The 18,505-nt window shown below is 40.7% G+C and overlaps 1 protein-coding gene across 1 annotated transcript; it reads right to left on the reverse strand.

The window, feature by feature from the left end:
* Positions 1 to 2,231: 2,231 nt before the first annotated feature.
* Positions 2,232 to 14,377, reverse strand: LOC138353661 (myosin-9-like). The gene is made up of 3 exons (XM_069306845.1): positions 13,507 to 14,377; positions 6,599 to 6,673; positions 2,232 to 2,596 (listed from the first exon to the last, which is right to left on the reverse strand). The coding sequence occupies exons 1-3, from the start codon at positions 14,375 to 14,377 to the stop codon at positions 2,232 to 2,234; spliced, it is 1,311 nt and encodes a 436-aa protein (XP_069162946.1).
* Positions 14,378 to 18,505: the final 4,128 nt, after the last annotated feature.

The raw sequence follows: 18,505 nt of genomic DNA on the forward strand, positions 1-18,505 counted from the left end.
AGTTACAGTACTATAACTCTCTGGAACTATAATTAAGTACATGATAACCTATATGAAGACTGAATGTGGTCAATTATTACTGTCGAGAATAGTTCTGGGTCTACAGTGGGTCAATGACGTGTCGCTGTGACGTGAACCGGTTTAGGCTGCTAGTCACTGATTAATTCACTGAGATCCATAGAAACTAACTCGGCTAGTAATAACTGTACCAGACTCAATCTGGAGAAAGATAAGATGAGTTTATTCTATTATGAGAAACAATTTGTTTCGCTTCTAATAGTCTTCTGGTAAATGTTCACAGACAGGCTGTTGCAAAGTTCAATTTTGCTTCCGCTAAGATACTTCTCCAAACTGTCTCTAAGATGCTTGTGGGCAGAGACAAGAAAGGAGAAGAAGCTCAAACAAAACTGATACAACCCTGCAGGTGTATCATATTAAATGGATTACTAAATCCTGTCCAGACGTCTTGATATAAATGCAGTCTTCTCTGGAAGACTTACCTAAAATACTATAAATGCTGTCTTCTCCAGAAGACTTACCTAAGGTATGATAAATACGATAAGATGTTATGAAATGCTATGAAGACTGAATGTGGTCAATTATTACTGTCGAGAATAGTTCTGGTTCTACAGTGGGGTCAATGGTATTTGTTGCGGTGACCTGCAGCCAATTCTTAGCTACAGACCACTGACTTATCCACTGAGATCCATAGAAACGAACTCGGCTAGTATTAATTGTACCAGACTCAATCTGGAATTAATGTTGGTTGTCAGCTGGCATAGGCTTCCTCAGGTTCAAGACTCTACCTGTAAGTAAGTAGCCTCCTGCTGAATTCAACAAGTTCATTCCATGCTAGTTTGTAGTTCCAGTAATGAACTGATAATAATGGTCTGCCCCTACTAATAGATCTACATTGGTGAGGTGGTCAGACGTTATCTTGGAGTCAGCCAACTTGATTCTATTTTTCAGTAAAAATTTGGCTGTCTCTTAGACCTTTGGCATACATGTCAAGAGGGATGTGATCAACTACTATGGCCTTAACAGGTCGGACATAATCGCCTAGGCGTACTAGTGGTTGTACTACTTCAAATTCTTGAGGTCCAGTATCTGCTAGGAATCCTGATATGTTCAATGTCACATTACACAAGGGTTTAAGTTTCAGCTTGTTAGCTGCTTGTTGAGTGATGAACGTTCTCTGGGATCCTTGGTCGAATAGACCTCTTGTAGTGATTCTAGAATTCTTACTATTTAATTGTAGTTGTGCAGCAGGTAATACGGCATTATTACGAGACTTGGTGTTAAGCACCTTAACCTCTTGTCGCACCATACAACACTGCACAATGGTGGAAGTATCCTGTTCCACCTGGAGTTTTGGTGATTTTGGCCTATCAACTCCACACAACGCTGAATGATGTTGATCCTGGTGGCACCTGTTACATATGTGTAATGGGGTGGTGCATGTATTAGGATCGTGTTGCAATAAGCACCTGGTGCACTTGTGCAATTCCGTGAGGCACTTTATCCTAGAAACGCGATCAGGAAAGTTTTGACACTGATAAATAGTATGACTCTCTTGGCAAAAGAGACAGCATCTCCCTCCTGTAGTAGATGTAGGGGTCACTAACTTGGGTGACTTATGGACTACAGGTTTCGAAGGGCTAATAGTGTAGGTACCTACTGTAGTATTCTTCCATTTTCGAGTGGAAGTAGCAGTTTTAGATTTATTAGGCTGTTTGGAGGTGCCTTTGGATTTGACTAGTTTATCAGTGGTTGATTTGTCAGTGTCAGATATTTAGCTCTCAGTCGATTAATTGTTATCCTTAATCCCTCGAAAATTTCATCTAAGGATAGGATATCTGTTCTACAATAGGAACAGATGGCTGCTAGAATCTCCTTAGGAAACTTACTCTGTATTTCTAATTTCAATACCCATTCTGCTTTAGGTACATCTGCTTTGACACATAGAGCTTTAATTAGAGACTCTACCTGGAGCCTAAATTCTTGTAGAGCTTCAGGGGTGGTATCTGGTGTAGGTATCGCTCTTAACTTATAATAAAGATTAGCAATAGCAATTTCTTTATTGCTGTAATTAACTTCTAGTAACTGAATAGCAGTATCGAAGTCCTCATCACTAGGGACTAGGTGTTCGACAACTGCTTCTGCTTCACCCTCTAGGGTACTTTGCAAATAGAGGAATTTATTAGGTTTGCTAATAGATTTCTTGGAGTTTACTAAGGAGTCGAATGTTTTCCAATAGCTTTCGAAATTCTCATCATCTCCACCATGGAAGTGAGGGAGATCAATTGTAGGAGACGAACTTCCTGGAGTGTCTCCGATTTATTAGTTTCACTTGTGGTTAGAGTATTTTGAGAAACTGAGTTGCTCTGCAATTTTTCTAGAGATTGTGTTAATCTATTTAGATGATCTTGGGTACCCTCCTCAAACTTCTCCATCTCGACATGGAAGGTATCTAGTTGATCCGGCTCAGCATCCTGTTGCATGAGGACTCTGAGATAGTCATCTGCAGCCTCATTTGTTCTTTGCAACTTTTGCTTGGCCGTCTCTATGAGATTTTCTAATACTTTGGCTGTGGCACCTGATTGTACCAGCTAACCACACTTATTCAACTGTCTAGTCACATGGCTTTTGTGACTCGTGTATGATCTAAAATATAATAAGCAGTTGCTGGACATTTCTTCTGGTGCACTGCCTGTGGACTTTGGCTTAGTTGATGCCATGGTTTGGTAATGAAAATAACTGGTGTACTGATTCCTATATAAGTGGAACCAGTACAGATGTGAGTAGCCTAATATCTGATTCTTTAGTTAGGCTATGTGAATCCTACCTCACGTAGAGGTTAGCTTACCTACCTAATAGTAAACAGCTAATATTTGAGTGGTATTTCAGTGTTTCTACAGGAATTCCTCTGCTTAGCTCCTCATAATCAGCTTTGGATGGTTAGTGCCACTTCAATAACACTCAAAATGTACACAGTAAATATATATAATATGATATAAAAACACAATTTGTGTAAAATAATGATAAGTCCTACCCTGACTTGGGTTTGCACAATAATAAATGTTGACTAGGTTGTACTGCCTTGTACAATGCTAGTCTACTAATAATCCTACCTATCTAGGTTGGCTAGTAATAATGAGTTAGGCTAGAGTTGTACACTACAAAGTACAATTCCAGCATAAGAATTCTAATCTACATGGATTGGCATAAAATGCTATATATTACTGATGTGCAGTTTCATGATAGTGCTATGTTTTTGGCTTTTTATAATTTTTGAGTTATATAGAGTATATACAAGTGATTATATGTGTATGACAATTATTCTACTACTATAAATGATTATATATATGACAGATATTTTACTGCCGTAATTCTGTATGTGTGGCAGGTATGCTGTCATGGATTCTATGAGTGGCAGATATGCTGCCGTAAATTCTATGAGAGTGGCAAATATGCTGCCATAAATTCTATCCTAGCCCCTGATAATACTCCCTAATTAAAGAGTATAATGTTATCAGGGATGAGAAATGAATAATGAATTGTAGAAAGCCTAACTTCTGGCTATATTCTACTGATTATACTAGTTCGTAATTATAGTCTAGTTAACTAGACTATCTAGGTTCGAAGGACCATAAAATATGTGGGGAATTCTGGCTCCAGTATAATACTGATAAAATGTATAATTTTAAGAATGCAAAATAATTATTAATTCTAAGATAGCTCGAAGGACCAGAATGAGTAATGAAATGAGAAAATCAATGGCTTATAGATCTATGATTATATGTGAATAAATTCTATTAAGCAATGACTGTAAATTATATAATTCTAGAGCCAGCCTCCCATGACACATTTTTTTTTTGGGGGGGGGGGTATTCTATAAGATTAATCTATGTGTAACATATATTATGCAATAATAATAATGAGTATAATATGCACACACATAGATAATGAGTAAAATAGGTAATACAAGAAATACTACTGCAATGTGAAGATTAATAATGCATAAAAGGCAGTATCAGACATATATATATATATGGACTCTGAATAATAAGGTACTATCTACAACGAAAACTGATTAAATCTCAGCTGTGACAGAGGGACGTAGATGCAGTCCACTGTACGCCAGTCTGGAAACAGTTTGAGATAGTGATACTTGGAGCATATGAGGGTATGGCAGTCACATGCTTCCTCAAGGGTGTTACACCATGCTGCAATAATGATAATTCCGTAATTTCCACCCCAAACTAGCAGTCACACACATATAAGGTAATATCTAAATATTTGGAGGGGAAAGAGCTGCACTTACATGGAATTTTTTGTATGCCCGCAGCGTGACAACATGGCTACCTATATTAATCATATTTAAGAGCTCTATAAATATTAATAAAAGGTAAAATGCCTGCTGAACTGGTGTCCGTGATTCTGGTAAGCTGCGTCCTCAATCTGGCATCTAAGGATGTTCGGATGCCGTCTGGATGATAAGATTTGTTGGACCGCTTACGGAACATCTTCACGCTTGTTGATCGAATATGGCGAGAGTCCCCTCTCCTCCTTCCCGAATGTTGCGCATGCGCAAAAGCTCACCGTGAGGGTTCGAGCATAAATTATATTTAATTATTAAAGCTAAATAGGGAAAGGGGCGTTTATGAACACTCTTGATGGTTTAAATAAATACTTTATGCGGTGATGTTTTAATTCTCACAGTGCAAGTCAGTTAATATAGACTGCACATATAACTTTGTGCTGGAAATAATTTTAGATTATGATGTTATTTACTGGAACAGCGATCAAGCTGGTTACAGGAATTCCAGTAAACTGTTGTATACTATAAGTAAACCTATTACTAAATTATTATTCCTAATAAAGGAAAGTAAATGGTTACATTGGTGTTAAATCTACTGGTATGTGGAAATTTTATCTCCTTGCGTGGCTGACGCAACACTACACAATTCTAGGAGAAATTACATGATGTTCCACAACCTAATACAGTAAATTCTACAATACTAAACTACATATTAGTTGTGTTAGTTAATTATTACACTTAGTACAGGAAGTACATCCCATTGTACTAAGGATTAGTAATTGAATATTAGATGTGTATGAAGTCTAATACAGGAAATACATCCTGTTGTATTAGGGATGAGAATAACTGTTGGAAATTTCCAACACCGGCCCCCCTTCCCTTCCCCAATGCTCTGTTCCCTCGTCCTCCACACCATCCACCACTCTCCTGTCCCCTTGTCCTTCCCACTATTCTCCATTCCCCTGTCTCCTCGTCCCCACCATCCCCAACTCCCTCGTCCCCTCGTCCTCCTCACCATTACCCCCTACCTTGTCCCCGTCGTCCTCAGTACCATCCCCCACTCCTGTCCCCTCATCCTCTCCACCATCCCTCACTTCCTCGTTCGATGCATTCCCAAATGAGCTGATGTTCCCATTAGAAAATCGGAAACATCAAATGATCCTATCCTATTTCAGTTCCTATCACTGAAATAAAAGAAAAAAAAAGAAAACGAAATGAAAAAAAAAAAACTATTCTCACAAAATGCACGGTATGCTAAACAACAAAGCTAAATTCCAATGCAATGTCACACAAAATACATAAATCAAAAATAAAATAATTCAAAATCTATGAAAATTCAATTTATTAATGATATTGGAAACAATGAAAAGGAATCGTAACATATTTAGTATAGCGTGAATTGCTCTAACGCGCAACAGATGGCGCTGTTTTTCAAAAATTAATGTTTTTACCTGTCACAGGTGTGGCATCTATACATATACTCACGAAATAAACAATATGATAAACAACACAGCTAAATTTCAAAGCAATATCACACAAAATAATTAAATAAAAATGAAAATAAATAAAAATCAATGAAAATTTAATTTGGTATTGCAATCGGAACGACTGAAATGGAATCGTAACATTTATTATAGTGTGTAGGGCTCTTACGTACAACAGATGGCGCTGTTTCTTAAAAAAAAAATGTTTTTACCTGTCACAAGTGTGGTGTTTATACTTATTCTTATGGAATGAACGGTGTGGTAAACAACACAGCTCAATTGCCACACAATGTCACAGAAAAAAGTTAAATCAAAATTAAAAAAAAAATTAAATTCATAAAAATTTAACTTATTAATGCAACCGGAAACATTGAAGTGGAAATCATAACATATTTAGCATAGCGTTTGTGTGTTGTTATTATGTTCAATAGATAGCACTGCTTTTTTTTATATTATGTTTATCACCAACCTCAACAAGGCCCTGAACAACATCAACACCAGCCTCCACACCCTCAGCCACAACATAACCATAACCAGGCACTGCATCACCAACCTCAACAAGGCCCTGAACAACATCAACACCAGCCTCCACACCCTCAGCCACAACATAACCATAACCAGACAAATTGCATCCCTATCACATATGACATTAGAAAACACTTTTTCACTAATTCCATATCGTCAACTTCTGCTTATTTGTTCGAGAGTTTGAAAAAGCTGGAGCCGTGTAATTCTGAACTCTGTTTACATGCAATTCTGAACCCTTTATTATCGTCTTATATGGGATTCTCACACCCTTTTCCATAGTCTACTTCTTGGTGAACATGGTGATATGTCTCTTCATAATGCATCACATATCGTGGAAAAACTGTATCACAAATACAATACAGATATACTAGCAGCACTAAGACCTTTATCATGTGCAGACGAGGAGTCACAATAACGTGACTGAAATATTCACAATCGACTTGAGAATGGTCCAGGTTGGACCGAAACGTCGTCGTCCCTTCACTTTCTACTGTGTGGTTTGGTCAACACCTTTATCATACTTGCTCGACAGCAGTGGTTGGCAAATGGTACATGCACAACATGTTTATTTACATCTTCAGTGTGCACCACTCTCTAATATGACACGTCACTCTTGCTGGCAGTTCAACACAGCCTTCTATACCGAGGAGACATCGGCGGCTTTGCTGTTATACAAATGTTAGCAAGGTTTCTAACCTTTCCTAACTTCAAAGGCAACCAGAAGATTGACTATGATGGATGATTTCTCGGTTGCTGTTCTTTTACCATGTCGTAGCTCAGTCGATTAAGGCAGCGTCTGGGATCCTCTCGGACGTAGGTTCGAACTCTCGTCACGGCCCTTGTGGATTCATAGGCAACCAGACGATTGACTATCACTTGGAATGTTTTCTCGCGACTACGTCGGTACTCGTGAGATCATGTCAACCAAGCACATTAAGGCTCTCTCATACAGTCGGCTCCAACATCACCCTGATCCATTGCAAGTGCTGCCTAACATTAAATAGAGAATTCGCTGATTAAAAATATAAATTTAATAGTTTAATATGCAAAATGAACTGATGTTGAATGTAACTACTTTGCTTGTAGTATTTTATCATCAATATTCTTAATTTATTGAGCAGAAGTATAAAGTATGTGAGAAGGAGAGAGAAAGGAGAGAAAGGTAAAAAAGCAAAAGAAAGATCAAGAAAGAGAAAGAAAGAGAGAACGAACGAGAGTGAGAGATAACACCGTTGTAATGAAAAAAGACGCCCCACTATACATGTTCAGAATCGGACAAGGAGCTCGCAAATGTCTCCTGAGAGAGCGCGTGCAAGCGTGTTGCCGACTAAGTTGGTCCAAGTGTGAAAACTTTTGAACATTGGCCGCGTAAGTACCATGGAAACCAACGGCATCTCTCCAGTGATAAAGACCCCCCAGCAAAGATGAGCATATCTGCACTCCAGCAAGTATAGCCTCGATTGTTGATACACGGATTGTGTGTGTTTTTTCGGCTTCCTTGCCTGCGATGTTTAACAAAGGACATGCTTTACACAGGAGTGGAGGAAGCAATGTACGGTATAAGGGGGAATTATCAGACACTCTCCACTTTCCCTTATGCTGATTATTGCGCTCTCTACACCAATTGTGCTGACTTTTGCTCCCTCCACTCCATCCGTACTTTAAACAATCAAGGAAACCTACCCTTCGGGAGAAGACAGACCCCAGGCCACCTTTGGCCATCTGCAGAGTCTTTGAAGTATTGACGAGTTTATTTTGGTTGCAAACATCTTAATGGAAACATCCCATTGACCAGTCATGGGCAAGAAACCACAAGAAAAATTAGCTCTCCCCCTCTCTCACTCACCCTTCCTAGCTTCTTCCTCCCCTCCTTAAGATATGTAGGAGTCAGAAGTTGACCTCGCCGCCCATTATCTAAGTGGCATGTTAAACAATTTTTAACAGGGAAATTCCCTTGGGATGCTGATTTACCTCAAGTAGAAAATTGTTGATCTCCTATAAACACGTCAGAGTAGTATGTCGCCCTTCATTCGTTTCAAGATCAGTCTGGGATAGCACTTGTCAAAAAGCTTTTAATTAAAAATTCCTTATAAAATGTGGAGTGTAATGTTTTCAAGATGCACGTGAGTCAGGCCTTCAACTGGTAGGTGGCAACTTCCCTCCCCTCCCCCCCCTGCAGTCTCTCCGAGGCACAAACAAGGGTTTTACGCAATTCCCGAACAGCCTATCTCGATCCGTGTCTCAGGGAGACTGCAGGATCCGTTGGTAAATCAGGATGATTTCTCGGTTGCAATTCTTTTACCATGTCGTAGCTCAGTCGATTAAGGCAGCGTCTGGGATCCTCTCGGACGTAGGTTCGAACTCTCGTCACGGCCCTTGTGGATTTGTTCGCCTTTAACTCTATTTTTAGAAAAATGTCAACCCCTCAATTGGAAGAGGATTTATGACTGTAGACTAACAGACGTTGTCACAGCTCGTATGAGACTTGGCTACAAGTATCTCTGGCAGTTCGGCCTGTATAGGGATCTAGATGAAGTAAAGTGTAAAGTGTGTGGACAAAGACAGGGACACACTCGAACACTATATCTTGGATTGTAGTAAAATTGAGCCATTTAGAGATAAATCTAAACTCACGCTGTATGATATGGTAACCTATCTTATTACCATGTATAAATTACCTGAAATCCATGCACTGTATCCATATTTCGCTTCCAGTAGATGAACATATGAGATGAAGAAACAAGACAAGATGTATCTTCACAATATGTATTGTGAAGACTAATAATAAACAGCAGCTCCCCTATGACTCTGTAATATCTCCATTGGTCAAACTATTATGTATTAGCGATAAGACCTACCATTAATGTATAATGACTTACTGTAAATATATAGCTCTTGAAATAGAACATTCTCTGTAACTAGCTGACATTGTAACTATAAGGTGTGAAGGATAGATGAAATTGTTTATGTAATAATCTAAGATGAGGTCTGATAAACACCTTTTGTGCCCTCTGTAATGCTTTTTTGCGCTACCGCTCACAGGATGGGTATGGGGTGCACATTAAACAATCAAAAACAACAATGTAGAGTCACTAGGACCGACACCGGAGACGAGGGACCACCAGGGCCTCCAGTGTCCTAAAGTGCACTGAGTGGAAGCAAACACCACGAAGCCGTGATCCTCTGGTTATCATGCACGCACTAATAGAAAAACACGGCCACGAAGAAAAAGGGAAGGGAACTATCAGGAGAGAGCGCCATACCACGAAAATATGCTCCCAGAATAGAAGAATCCGAATACAAGTAAAATACGACTCTGTTTGTCGTAATAAAAGAGTACAATGTGCTTGTCTTTGGCATATCCCACCGTCTCTCTCTCACATCCTTCTCTCTCTCTCTCACATCCCACCGTCTCTCTCTCACATCCTTCTCTCTCTCTCTCTCTTCTTCTCTCGCTAAGAGCATTGTCCCACACAGAAAGGTCGAGCGGTAATAGATTCAGACGAGGATGGAGTGAATGTGCATCTCACTTCAAAGACAAGTCCGTATACTGGAACAACCTTTAGAGGGAAGCTGTTGTCTGAGAGGAGGTTGTCTGGCTGGAATCAGAAGTATGAGAATTAACTTTCATCAGATTATTTAAAAGAAAATAAATGAGAAGAATATTAATTTAGAAGTTTCTTTATTTTAGCTGTCGACTTTGTGTTCTTTGCCATGTTGATCTTAGTCGACAAGTTTTCTAATTACTTTCATATTTGTGTGCACTCATTTGGGTCACCAGTTTCCAAATATGTCCCTCATTCTACTGTTCCTCACTTTGATCGCTGCTTCTCTGACTACTTGGCCAATTACCCTTAGAATCTTGTATGTCGTTATCATGTCTGCCTTGTTTCTTTTTACCTCCCAGTCTCGTAACCACTGGGTTAATATATCCAGTAGCTACTTCACAGACCATCTGTTGACGCCATGTATTTCATTTTGTGTGCTGGTGTTCGTGTATGTATATGTATGAAGTAAATAATTATCAAAAGAAGGCACCAAACCGGGAAGGCTATGTAGCACCATCAAATGCGCAGAATAATCAAAGGGCGCTAAACATCACCAAGGATGCCAATACGAGAACAGAAACGCATAAGGCGAACGATATCAGAAGTATCCGATTCACCAAGAATTCTATCAAGGGACAAGTGACCGCGAGAGACGGTCGGAAAGCAAGACACATGCTCGTCCTGGAAGTCAGGACATTCAACAAGGACATGCACGACCGTAAGAGGGACAATGCAATTTGGACAATAAGGAGCAGGGTGGCGCTCCATTAAGTGACCGTGAGTTAAGCGAGTATGGCCAATACGCAACCTCGCCAGAGCCGTTTCCCACCTCCGGTTACGGTGGTAGGAAGACGGCCATGAGGACACACTACTCTTAAAAGTACGCAGTTTGTTACCAGTAACAGAACACCAACAATCCTGTCAACGAGTAAGGATGGAGGAGTGAAGAAACGGGTAAGGATGGAGGTGTGAAGAAAAGTGCTCAAGGAAAAGGCGATTCAGAACCGTAGGAGGGGTAAAAGCTTTAGTGATGCGGGTCAAGGATGTACAAAACTTCGGAAGTGGGACTCTCCACGAGGCAAGGAAGGAAGGAACAACAAGGGAGAAATATTAGAAATACGAACTGAAAGAGAACCTTGTAAGCGAGATAACCGGACAGAAAGAGGTGGTGAAGAGGAACAGGAACCACGGGAGAGGTAAAAGTTAAACCACGACAGAGGCGAGAGGAAGAATGTTGCAAGGAACGTGCAAAATAGCGAAGACAGTAGCACGACGGTCTTGGAGAGATAGGAAGTGTCAACATACAAGCTGAGGACGGGACTCGAACGAAAGGCACCAGAGCTGAGGCGCAACCCAGTATGGTGCAAAACATCAAGACGGTGAAGAGTAGAAGGAGAAGCAGACGAGTAAGCAGGGCAACCATAATCGAGTTTAGACGGGACGAGAGAGGAATGTAAAGCGAGGAAAGTGCGCCTATCCGCTCCCCAAGAAATATGGGACAATACCTGAACGAGGGTAAGGGCCTTAGAGCATTCAAGTCTGTATGAAACCTCCCTATCATGGGTCGTCATATCTTCAGCCACGTTATTGTAACTGAATCGTCTACACACTATGGCACTAGAGGAATATTTGCTGGCCTTGTGTGCTCTTTGACGGAAGCTGTGAGAGAGAACATGAAAGAGAAGACATCACAGAATCTAAAAAAGCAGTTTTGAAATTTGTAATGGCCTCAGTCATGTCAGGGAGGAGAAAGTCTTGAACAAAAAGGTTCTGACCCATCTTAATGTTCAGCGGCTATAATGCCTATGGACAATATATGAACTGTTGAATTTCAACAAAATTACAAAGAAATGTTTATGAGCTTGAACGAATTATCGGTTTGACCGAAATAAAAACTCATGCTACCCCTCACACTGGTAGGTTTGGTCACACTAACATCACCCCTGTCAGTTGTATGGTTCACCCTGGTGCACATGTAACCCTCATTACACACAGAAATCACAATTGCGTGATGCATCAAATGAACAAATCCACAAATAAGGCAGCGTCTGGGACGCAGGTTCGAATCCTCGTCACGGCCCTTGTGGATTTGTTCATGTAAGCCTGCGGTAAACCCTTCCAAGACCTTGTTCGAACATTTTTCGCTGACTTCGGAAACTATTTAAAAATCTTCCCGCCAATACCGCCAGGCCAACAGTGCACGGGCCAACAGTGCTTCTGCAGTTTCCTTCATGTGGAGACTACAGTGAAGGTGACATAATAACTGTAGGGTGACAGTTATTATGGCAAGACTAGTAGAGGCTAGAAGCTTGCATTACAGACTTACGACTGAGTGATTGTAAACCTGTTTCTGACCACAACTGGTTCGTTTGATAATCGGCTTTCTCAGCAGAACTAGACAAAATTATTCTCAATCCTCCAATTTTTGTGAAGCTCGGGTCTCAGGATCTACTAGAGAGGATTTACTTTGAGTTACTTCATCGTTCGGATGGTGTTTTGTCTAGGACTGGGAAACCCTTTCATCCTTCTCTTGTTCTCCATTCACCTTCACTTCTCTCTTCTCCAGTTCTATCTCTTCTCTATTTTTTATCTAATGCCTTTGTCTTCATAGCCGTTCTTTCTCCTGTCCTTAAGAACAAAAGGCCAATCAATGAAGGTCCTCATTACACCGGACCCTTCATATTGGTCGTCTTATCTAAGCAATGACGCGAACTTTCCAGTGAATCTGCTCTTATGACGTAACTTGGAAATTTGTTCCACGAGTCTGCAGCCCTATTTCCAAACTAGTGTCAAATTATCAAACTTTGAATGTATTCTTATCTATTTAAACTTTATATTTTATACATTTATTTATTCTTTTATGTTAGTGTCGTTGAACAGTTTTGTGGCAGTGGCAGTCACCACCTACTGGTCACTAGGTGGTTTCTAGTGTTGTTGTACTTCCTAGTGATCCTAGTACTTCCACTCACTGCCTGTGAGTGGAAGTCACCACCTACCACCATCCCAGTAAGTGGCTGTCACCTCACTTGCAAGTATTTGTATAATATTAATATCTTTTATGTATAGTTCAATTGCACTGGTCTACTTCATCTTTTGTGTTTCCTGTGTTATTATGTTCTCTGTATAACTGTTCTGATGCTTTGGTCCTTTGCTTCTTATGTTGTACATATGTTGTTCCCAATAAAGATAAAAATGTGTCTAAATGAACTAATTACCATGATTAGTAAAATTGGCCGCCCAATGTAGTGACTAATAAACATTATAATTATAAGGCAGTCATTAGATGCTAATCATAGACAAAGTAATATAAAATAATGTTTAATTATGGGTTTTGTGCCGTTAAGAGTTTTCACAAAAAGAAAAATTTCAAAGATTAATAATTTTGAGAGTAATAAAAACAAACATTAAGGAAAGTAACATTTATTTTGAAATTGCATTTTTAGTTGACTATTGACCTTCATCAACTAGAGAAAGTCCTCGATCTTTTGGACGATGTCTGTCCACACTCTTGTCTTTGACAGTTGAAGGATAGGGAGTTGGAACGCACGTTGAGAGACGTGTTGTAGGCTTAACTACCCATCCTGGGGATGCTGTACTGACAAGAACCATTAAAATTGACACGCACCACTGAAATAATTTTCCGTAGGCACTCGGGGTGAAGCAGCAGCAGCAGCAGCAAGGCAGCTCATTGACACACTCAACTTTTCCATTTGATCCTCCAGTTCACTGAGATTTCTCCGTTGTTTGGCCTCTTCTCTCTCTTGATACAACTCTTCCTCCAGGAGCACTCTGATGCTCTGATTTCCCGCTTCTAGCTGCCGCTCTCGCTTAAGTTGTTCACTGTTGTCGTAATTTCCAGCTTCCAGCTGCTGTTTACACACTAATTTTACTGCGGCATCACAACTGGACCATTCCAGCTCTCGCTCCAGTTCTTCTAAATAGTCTCGATCTTCCAGCTGCCGCTGCTGTCTCTCCTCCAGGTCTTCCACTTGCTCAACTTTTAGTGAAGAGTGTTCATCCTCTTGTTGACTGGAGTTAGTTGAAACAGAACTAAGGAGGTGATCCTTCCCCGACCCAGTCCTCAAGTCTGTGTCCTCCCCTCCCAGTTCCTGCAGGTAGAGGGCGTCACCGGCCTCACAACTCGCTACAGCTGGCGACGTCATCACAACCTCGTGGAAATGCTTCAGTCGTAGTCTATTCATTTGGACAGTTTCTATTTCTTCCATGACTTTGGCTTTCTGCTTTTTCAGTAGTGCCATCGTCCTGCCACTGTGTCCAGAGCGCCGAGCGGAAACTCTCCTCCGAGGAGTGTTGGTGGTTGAAGAGCGTGTAGAGTCTGACTCTAAGAGACTTTGCTGGTGATCAACACCACCGCCAGTGATGATTAAGTCACAGGATTTATCCGACCTAACGTCTGAGGAAGCAGCTGTTGCCAAACGAGAGGATCCAACATTGTGGCTCCTGCCGACGGTCGTGTTTTCATGACTGACATCCATCACAGGAATCAAACGCTTGAGTCCCAGCAACAACAACGAGGACAGGCAGCAGAGAACGTTAATGTGTCTTGCGTTCACTGATCTCTGTTGAAATACATGCCTGATTGATTGATAAAGATTAAGCCACCCAAGAGGTGGCACGGGCATGAATAGCCCGTAAGTGGTACAATTTTTTTTTCTCAGTATTCTGAGGTTGCATTTAACCATCAAGCTGTTATCGCGGGGGAGGATACTGCTTCACAGTCTTTATGAGGGTGTCCAGCTGCTGGACACCTTTGTTGACCAGGAGAGTGGCTGTGTTGATGGCTTCAGGGTGGCCACTGCATGATTCAGGAACTCTTAAAGCTCTTCTAAGGTCATTGGTTGCTTCACATTCCAGAAGATAGTGAAGTAATGGCTTTTCTGTGACAGCTTGGCAGAAGATGTACTCTCTCTGTCGGGGTTCACCAATCTCCCAGTTGCATCTGTAACCTAGACGTAGTCTATATAGCCTAACTGCTATTTCCCTGTGGATTCCTTTTGGGATATTTAACCTTTCTAATTTGGTTGCCTGAAGATACCATGTTGCAGATGGCGAACCCTCAGCTATTCTCTGGTGCAGGTAGGCTTTGTTGAGATGTGAGAGTTTTTTGGTGATGATGTTTTTTATGTTCTCTAGGCTGGGTTGAATTGTTTTATGTATCACTGGATGACGAGTTGCCAATTTAGCAATTTCATCAGCTTTTTCATTTAATGGGATTCCAATATGGGATGGGATCCAGTTTAAAGTTATGTTGAGTCCTTTGCCTTTAGCGACTGCTCCAAGATACAAAATGGTGGTAATTATTTCCACATTATCTTTCCACTGTTTTTGTCCTAGTATTTGAAGTGCAGCTTTTGAGTCTGTGTGTATGATTGCATTTTGAGTGTTTTGTGCAATCACATATGCGAATGCCTGTTGTATGGCAAACAGCTCAGTTTGGGTTGATGATACTAGTCCTCCCAGTCTCCAATATGCCTGTACGCTGGTAGTGCAAAGAGCAGCGCCAGCACTCTCATTTTCTGTGTCCACCGATCCGTCTGTGAAGATGTGGGTGGCTCCTGCTACTGCTATGCAATACATTTGCTCTTCTATTATGCGCCTTAGGATTGTCGGATCATAGGCAGCCTTTTTCATTGGGAGACTTTCTATTACTATTTTGAAAGTAGGCTCTTCCCACGGCGCGGAAGGAGTGTAATTTGGGTGTGGATGATCACCCTCTCTATCAAGAATCATGTTTTTTAAATGTAGTCTGTTTAGGACTTTTCCTGCTCTTGCAACCCAAGAGTTTCCATTGTTTTGGCCTAGTCCAACCACCAAGGCCTGCCGTACTGGGATTGGATCAGAAGAAATAATTATCTTACTGATAATTGTAGCTGTCCTTTGTGATATTCTTTCTTGTAGAGAGGGCAAACCCGTCTCCAGTCTAAGAGTTTCAAGCCTGGTCCACATGGGGGCTCCCAGTGCAGCTCTCATAGCATTGTTTTGGGCAACTTCAAGCTTTTTCCACTGTTGGTGTGATAGATTTGTGAGTGCAGGTGCGGCATAATCAATCACTGATCTGACTGCCTGTACATAGTATGTGCGAATGACTTGCAGATTGGCTCCTCCAGAAAGGGAGGTTAGCGACCTGAGGATTGCCGTCCGGGCCGCAGTTCGCTCTCTCAAGTAAGTGACCTCAGCATTAAAATTCATGTGTGTGTCCAGGATGATTCCTAGATACTGATAGGTGTCGACCCATTCTATTGGTTGACCCTGTACTGTGAGTTGGATGTTGGGCTTCGCTATTTCTATGGGCATGGCCTTTGACTTTGAGGGGTTGAGTTTGATCCCAATCTGTTTTGCCTCTTTACTGATGCAGTCTAAGCATTTGGGTGCAAGGCGCGCCGCATCCCTTCCTTTTATGATGATGACAAAGTCGTCCGCGTAGTTTAGCAGCCTGCAGTGATGTGGGAGTTTCAGCCTCATTATTCTTTCCATTAAACAGTTGAAGAGAAGAGGGCTGAGAATACCTCCTTGCGGTGTACCATTTTCATGTCTTTTGTACTCAGAGACTGTGCCATGAAGTTTCACTCTTGCTTCTCTGTTTATGAGACAGTTTTTGGTCCAGGAGAGCAGGTTGCCTCTGATCTCTTTGTCAATGAGGCAGCAGAGAATAGCTGGGGCGCTAGCCAGTTCAAAGGCTTTTTCGAGGTAATACATGCCATTGTAATCCACCTTGACACCTCACTAGCTCCTCACGTAACACTTCAACCATGTCACCCCCTAAATCTTTGCCTTTCTAGAGAATGTAAGAACATGAGAACATAAGTACAAAGGAAACTGCAGACGGCCTATTGGCCCATAAGAGGCAGCTCCTATTTATAACCACCTAATCCCACTCATATAAATGTCCAACCCACGCTTGAAACAATCGAGGGACCCCACCTCCCCCAAGTTACGAGGTAATTGGTTCCACAAATCAGCAACCCTGTTACCGAACCCGTATTTACCCAAGTATTTACCCTTGACGTAAAAGGGGTTTTCGATGTGGATTCAAAATTTAACCTAATTAAAAATATGCTAAGCAAAGCCCAGGAATGTAGTATACCATATAAATTGAATATATTTATATGGTATATGGTGCATCTATCCCTCGACAGATGCACCCCATCTTAAAAACTGGTATCACATTAGCAACTTTCCATAACTCTGGCACTCTGCCAGACTAGCTCGTATCTTGTAACTCTATCATCATTACCTAGCCTCAAAACTTTACATTTATCAGCATTAAACTGCATCTGCCAATCTTTTGACCATTTCAAAACCCTATTTAGATCAACTTGAAGTGATAGTGAGTCTTCTTCCGTGTTAATTTCTCTACCGATTTTTGTATCATCTACAAATTTGCAAATGTTGCTACTCAAACCTGAATCTAAATCATTTTTATATATATTGATATATAAAAACAACTTAAAGTATAAATAAAGTACATAAATACTTGAAAAACATAAATTAATAAATGAGTCGCAACATGGTTTTACAAATGGCCGTTCATGTTTAACAAATTTGCTAACTTTTTATTCCAGCAAAGTTGAGGCAGTTGATAGTGGTAAGGATTGTGATGTTGTGTACCTTGACTTTAGCAAAGCTTTTGATACAGTGCCACGTGAAAGACTAATTTAAAAAAAATAGAAGCTCATAGTATTAGGGGTGCTATATTAAGCTGGATTAGGGCATGGCTATTATAAAAGAAAACAGAGAGTTAGTATAAATGGGGTTCCACAAATTAGAAATCTTTCATCCCCCAAATTAGAAATCTTTCATATGAAGAAAGATTAACAAAGCTTAAGTTGCATTCACTGGAAAGGCGAAGAGTTAGGGGTGACATGATAGAGGCTTATAAGTAGTTTTTAAGTTTTGAGGCAGTTGATAGTGGTAAGGATTGCGATGTTGTGTACCTTGACTTTAGCAAAGCTTTTGATACAGTGCCACATGAAAGACTGATTAAAAAGATAGAGTCTCATGGTATTGGGGGTGCTATATTAAGCTGGATTAGGGCATGGCTATACCAAAGGAAACAGAGTTAGTATAAATGGAGTCAAGTCAGAGTGGGAAAATGTAAGTGGGGTGCCTAACTAAGAATTAACTTGTCATCCTACGCTGGACACGTTCAAGTGAATTTATATCCATTCCTTAATATGGCGACCAAAACTGAACTGCATAATCTAAATGGGGCCTAACTAAGAACATAAGAACATAAGAACAAAGGTAACTGCAGAAGGCCTATTGGCCCATACGAGGCAGCTCCTATTCTATAACCACCCAATCCCACTCATATACTTGTCCAACCCGTGCTTGAAACAATCGAGGGACCCCACCTCCACAATGTTACGCGGCAATTGGTTCCACAAATCAACAACCCTGTTACTGAACCAGTATTTACCCAAGTCTTTCCTAAATCTAAACTTATCCAATTTATATCCATTGTTTCGTGTTCTGTCCTGTGTTGATACTTTTAATACCCTATTAATATCCCCCCGGTTATGTCCATTCATCCACTTGTAAACCTCTATCATGTCACCCCTAACTCTTCGCCTTTCCAGTGAATGCAACTTAAGCTTTGTTAA

Source organism: Procambarus clarkii, chromosome 59 (assembly GCF_040958095.1).
Source record: "Procambarus clarkii isolate CNS0578487 chromosome 59, FALCON_Pclarkii_2.0, whole genome shotgun sequence".
NCBI classification, from domain to species: Eukaryota; Metazoa; Arthropoda; class Malacostraca; order Decapoda; family Cambaridae; genus Procambarus; species Procambarus clarkii.

Coding starts and splice junctions, on each gene's coding strand:
- LOC138353661 (XM_069306845.1), bottom strand. CDS start 14,377: ATGGATGTCAGTCATGAAAACACGACCGTCGGCAGGAGCCACAATGTT. Junction 6,674..13,506: donor TACGGAAAATTATTTCAGTG/GTGCGTGTCAAT, acceptor TTTGTGATACAG/TTTTTCCACGATATGTGATG. Junction 2,597..6,598: donor AGTAGACTATGGAAAAGGGT/GTGAGAATCCCA, acceptor TGGTACAATCAG/GTGCCACAGCCAAAGTATTA.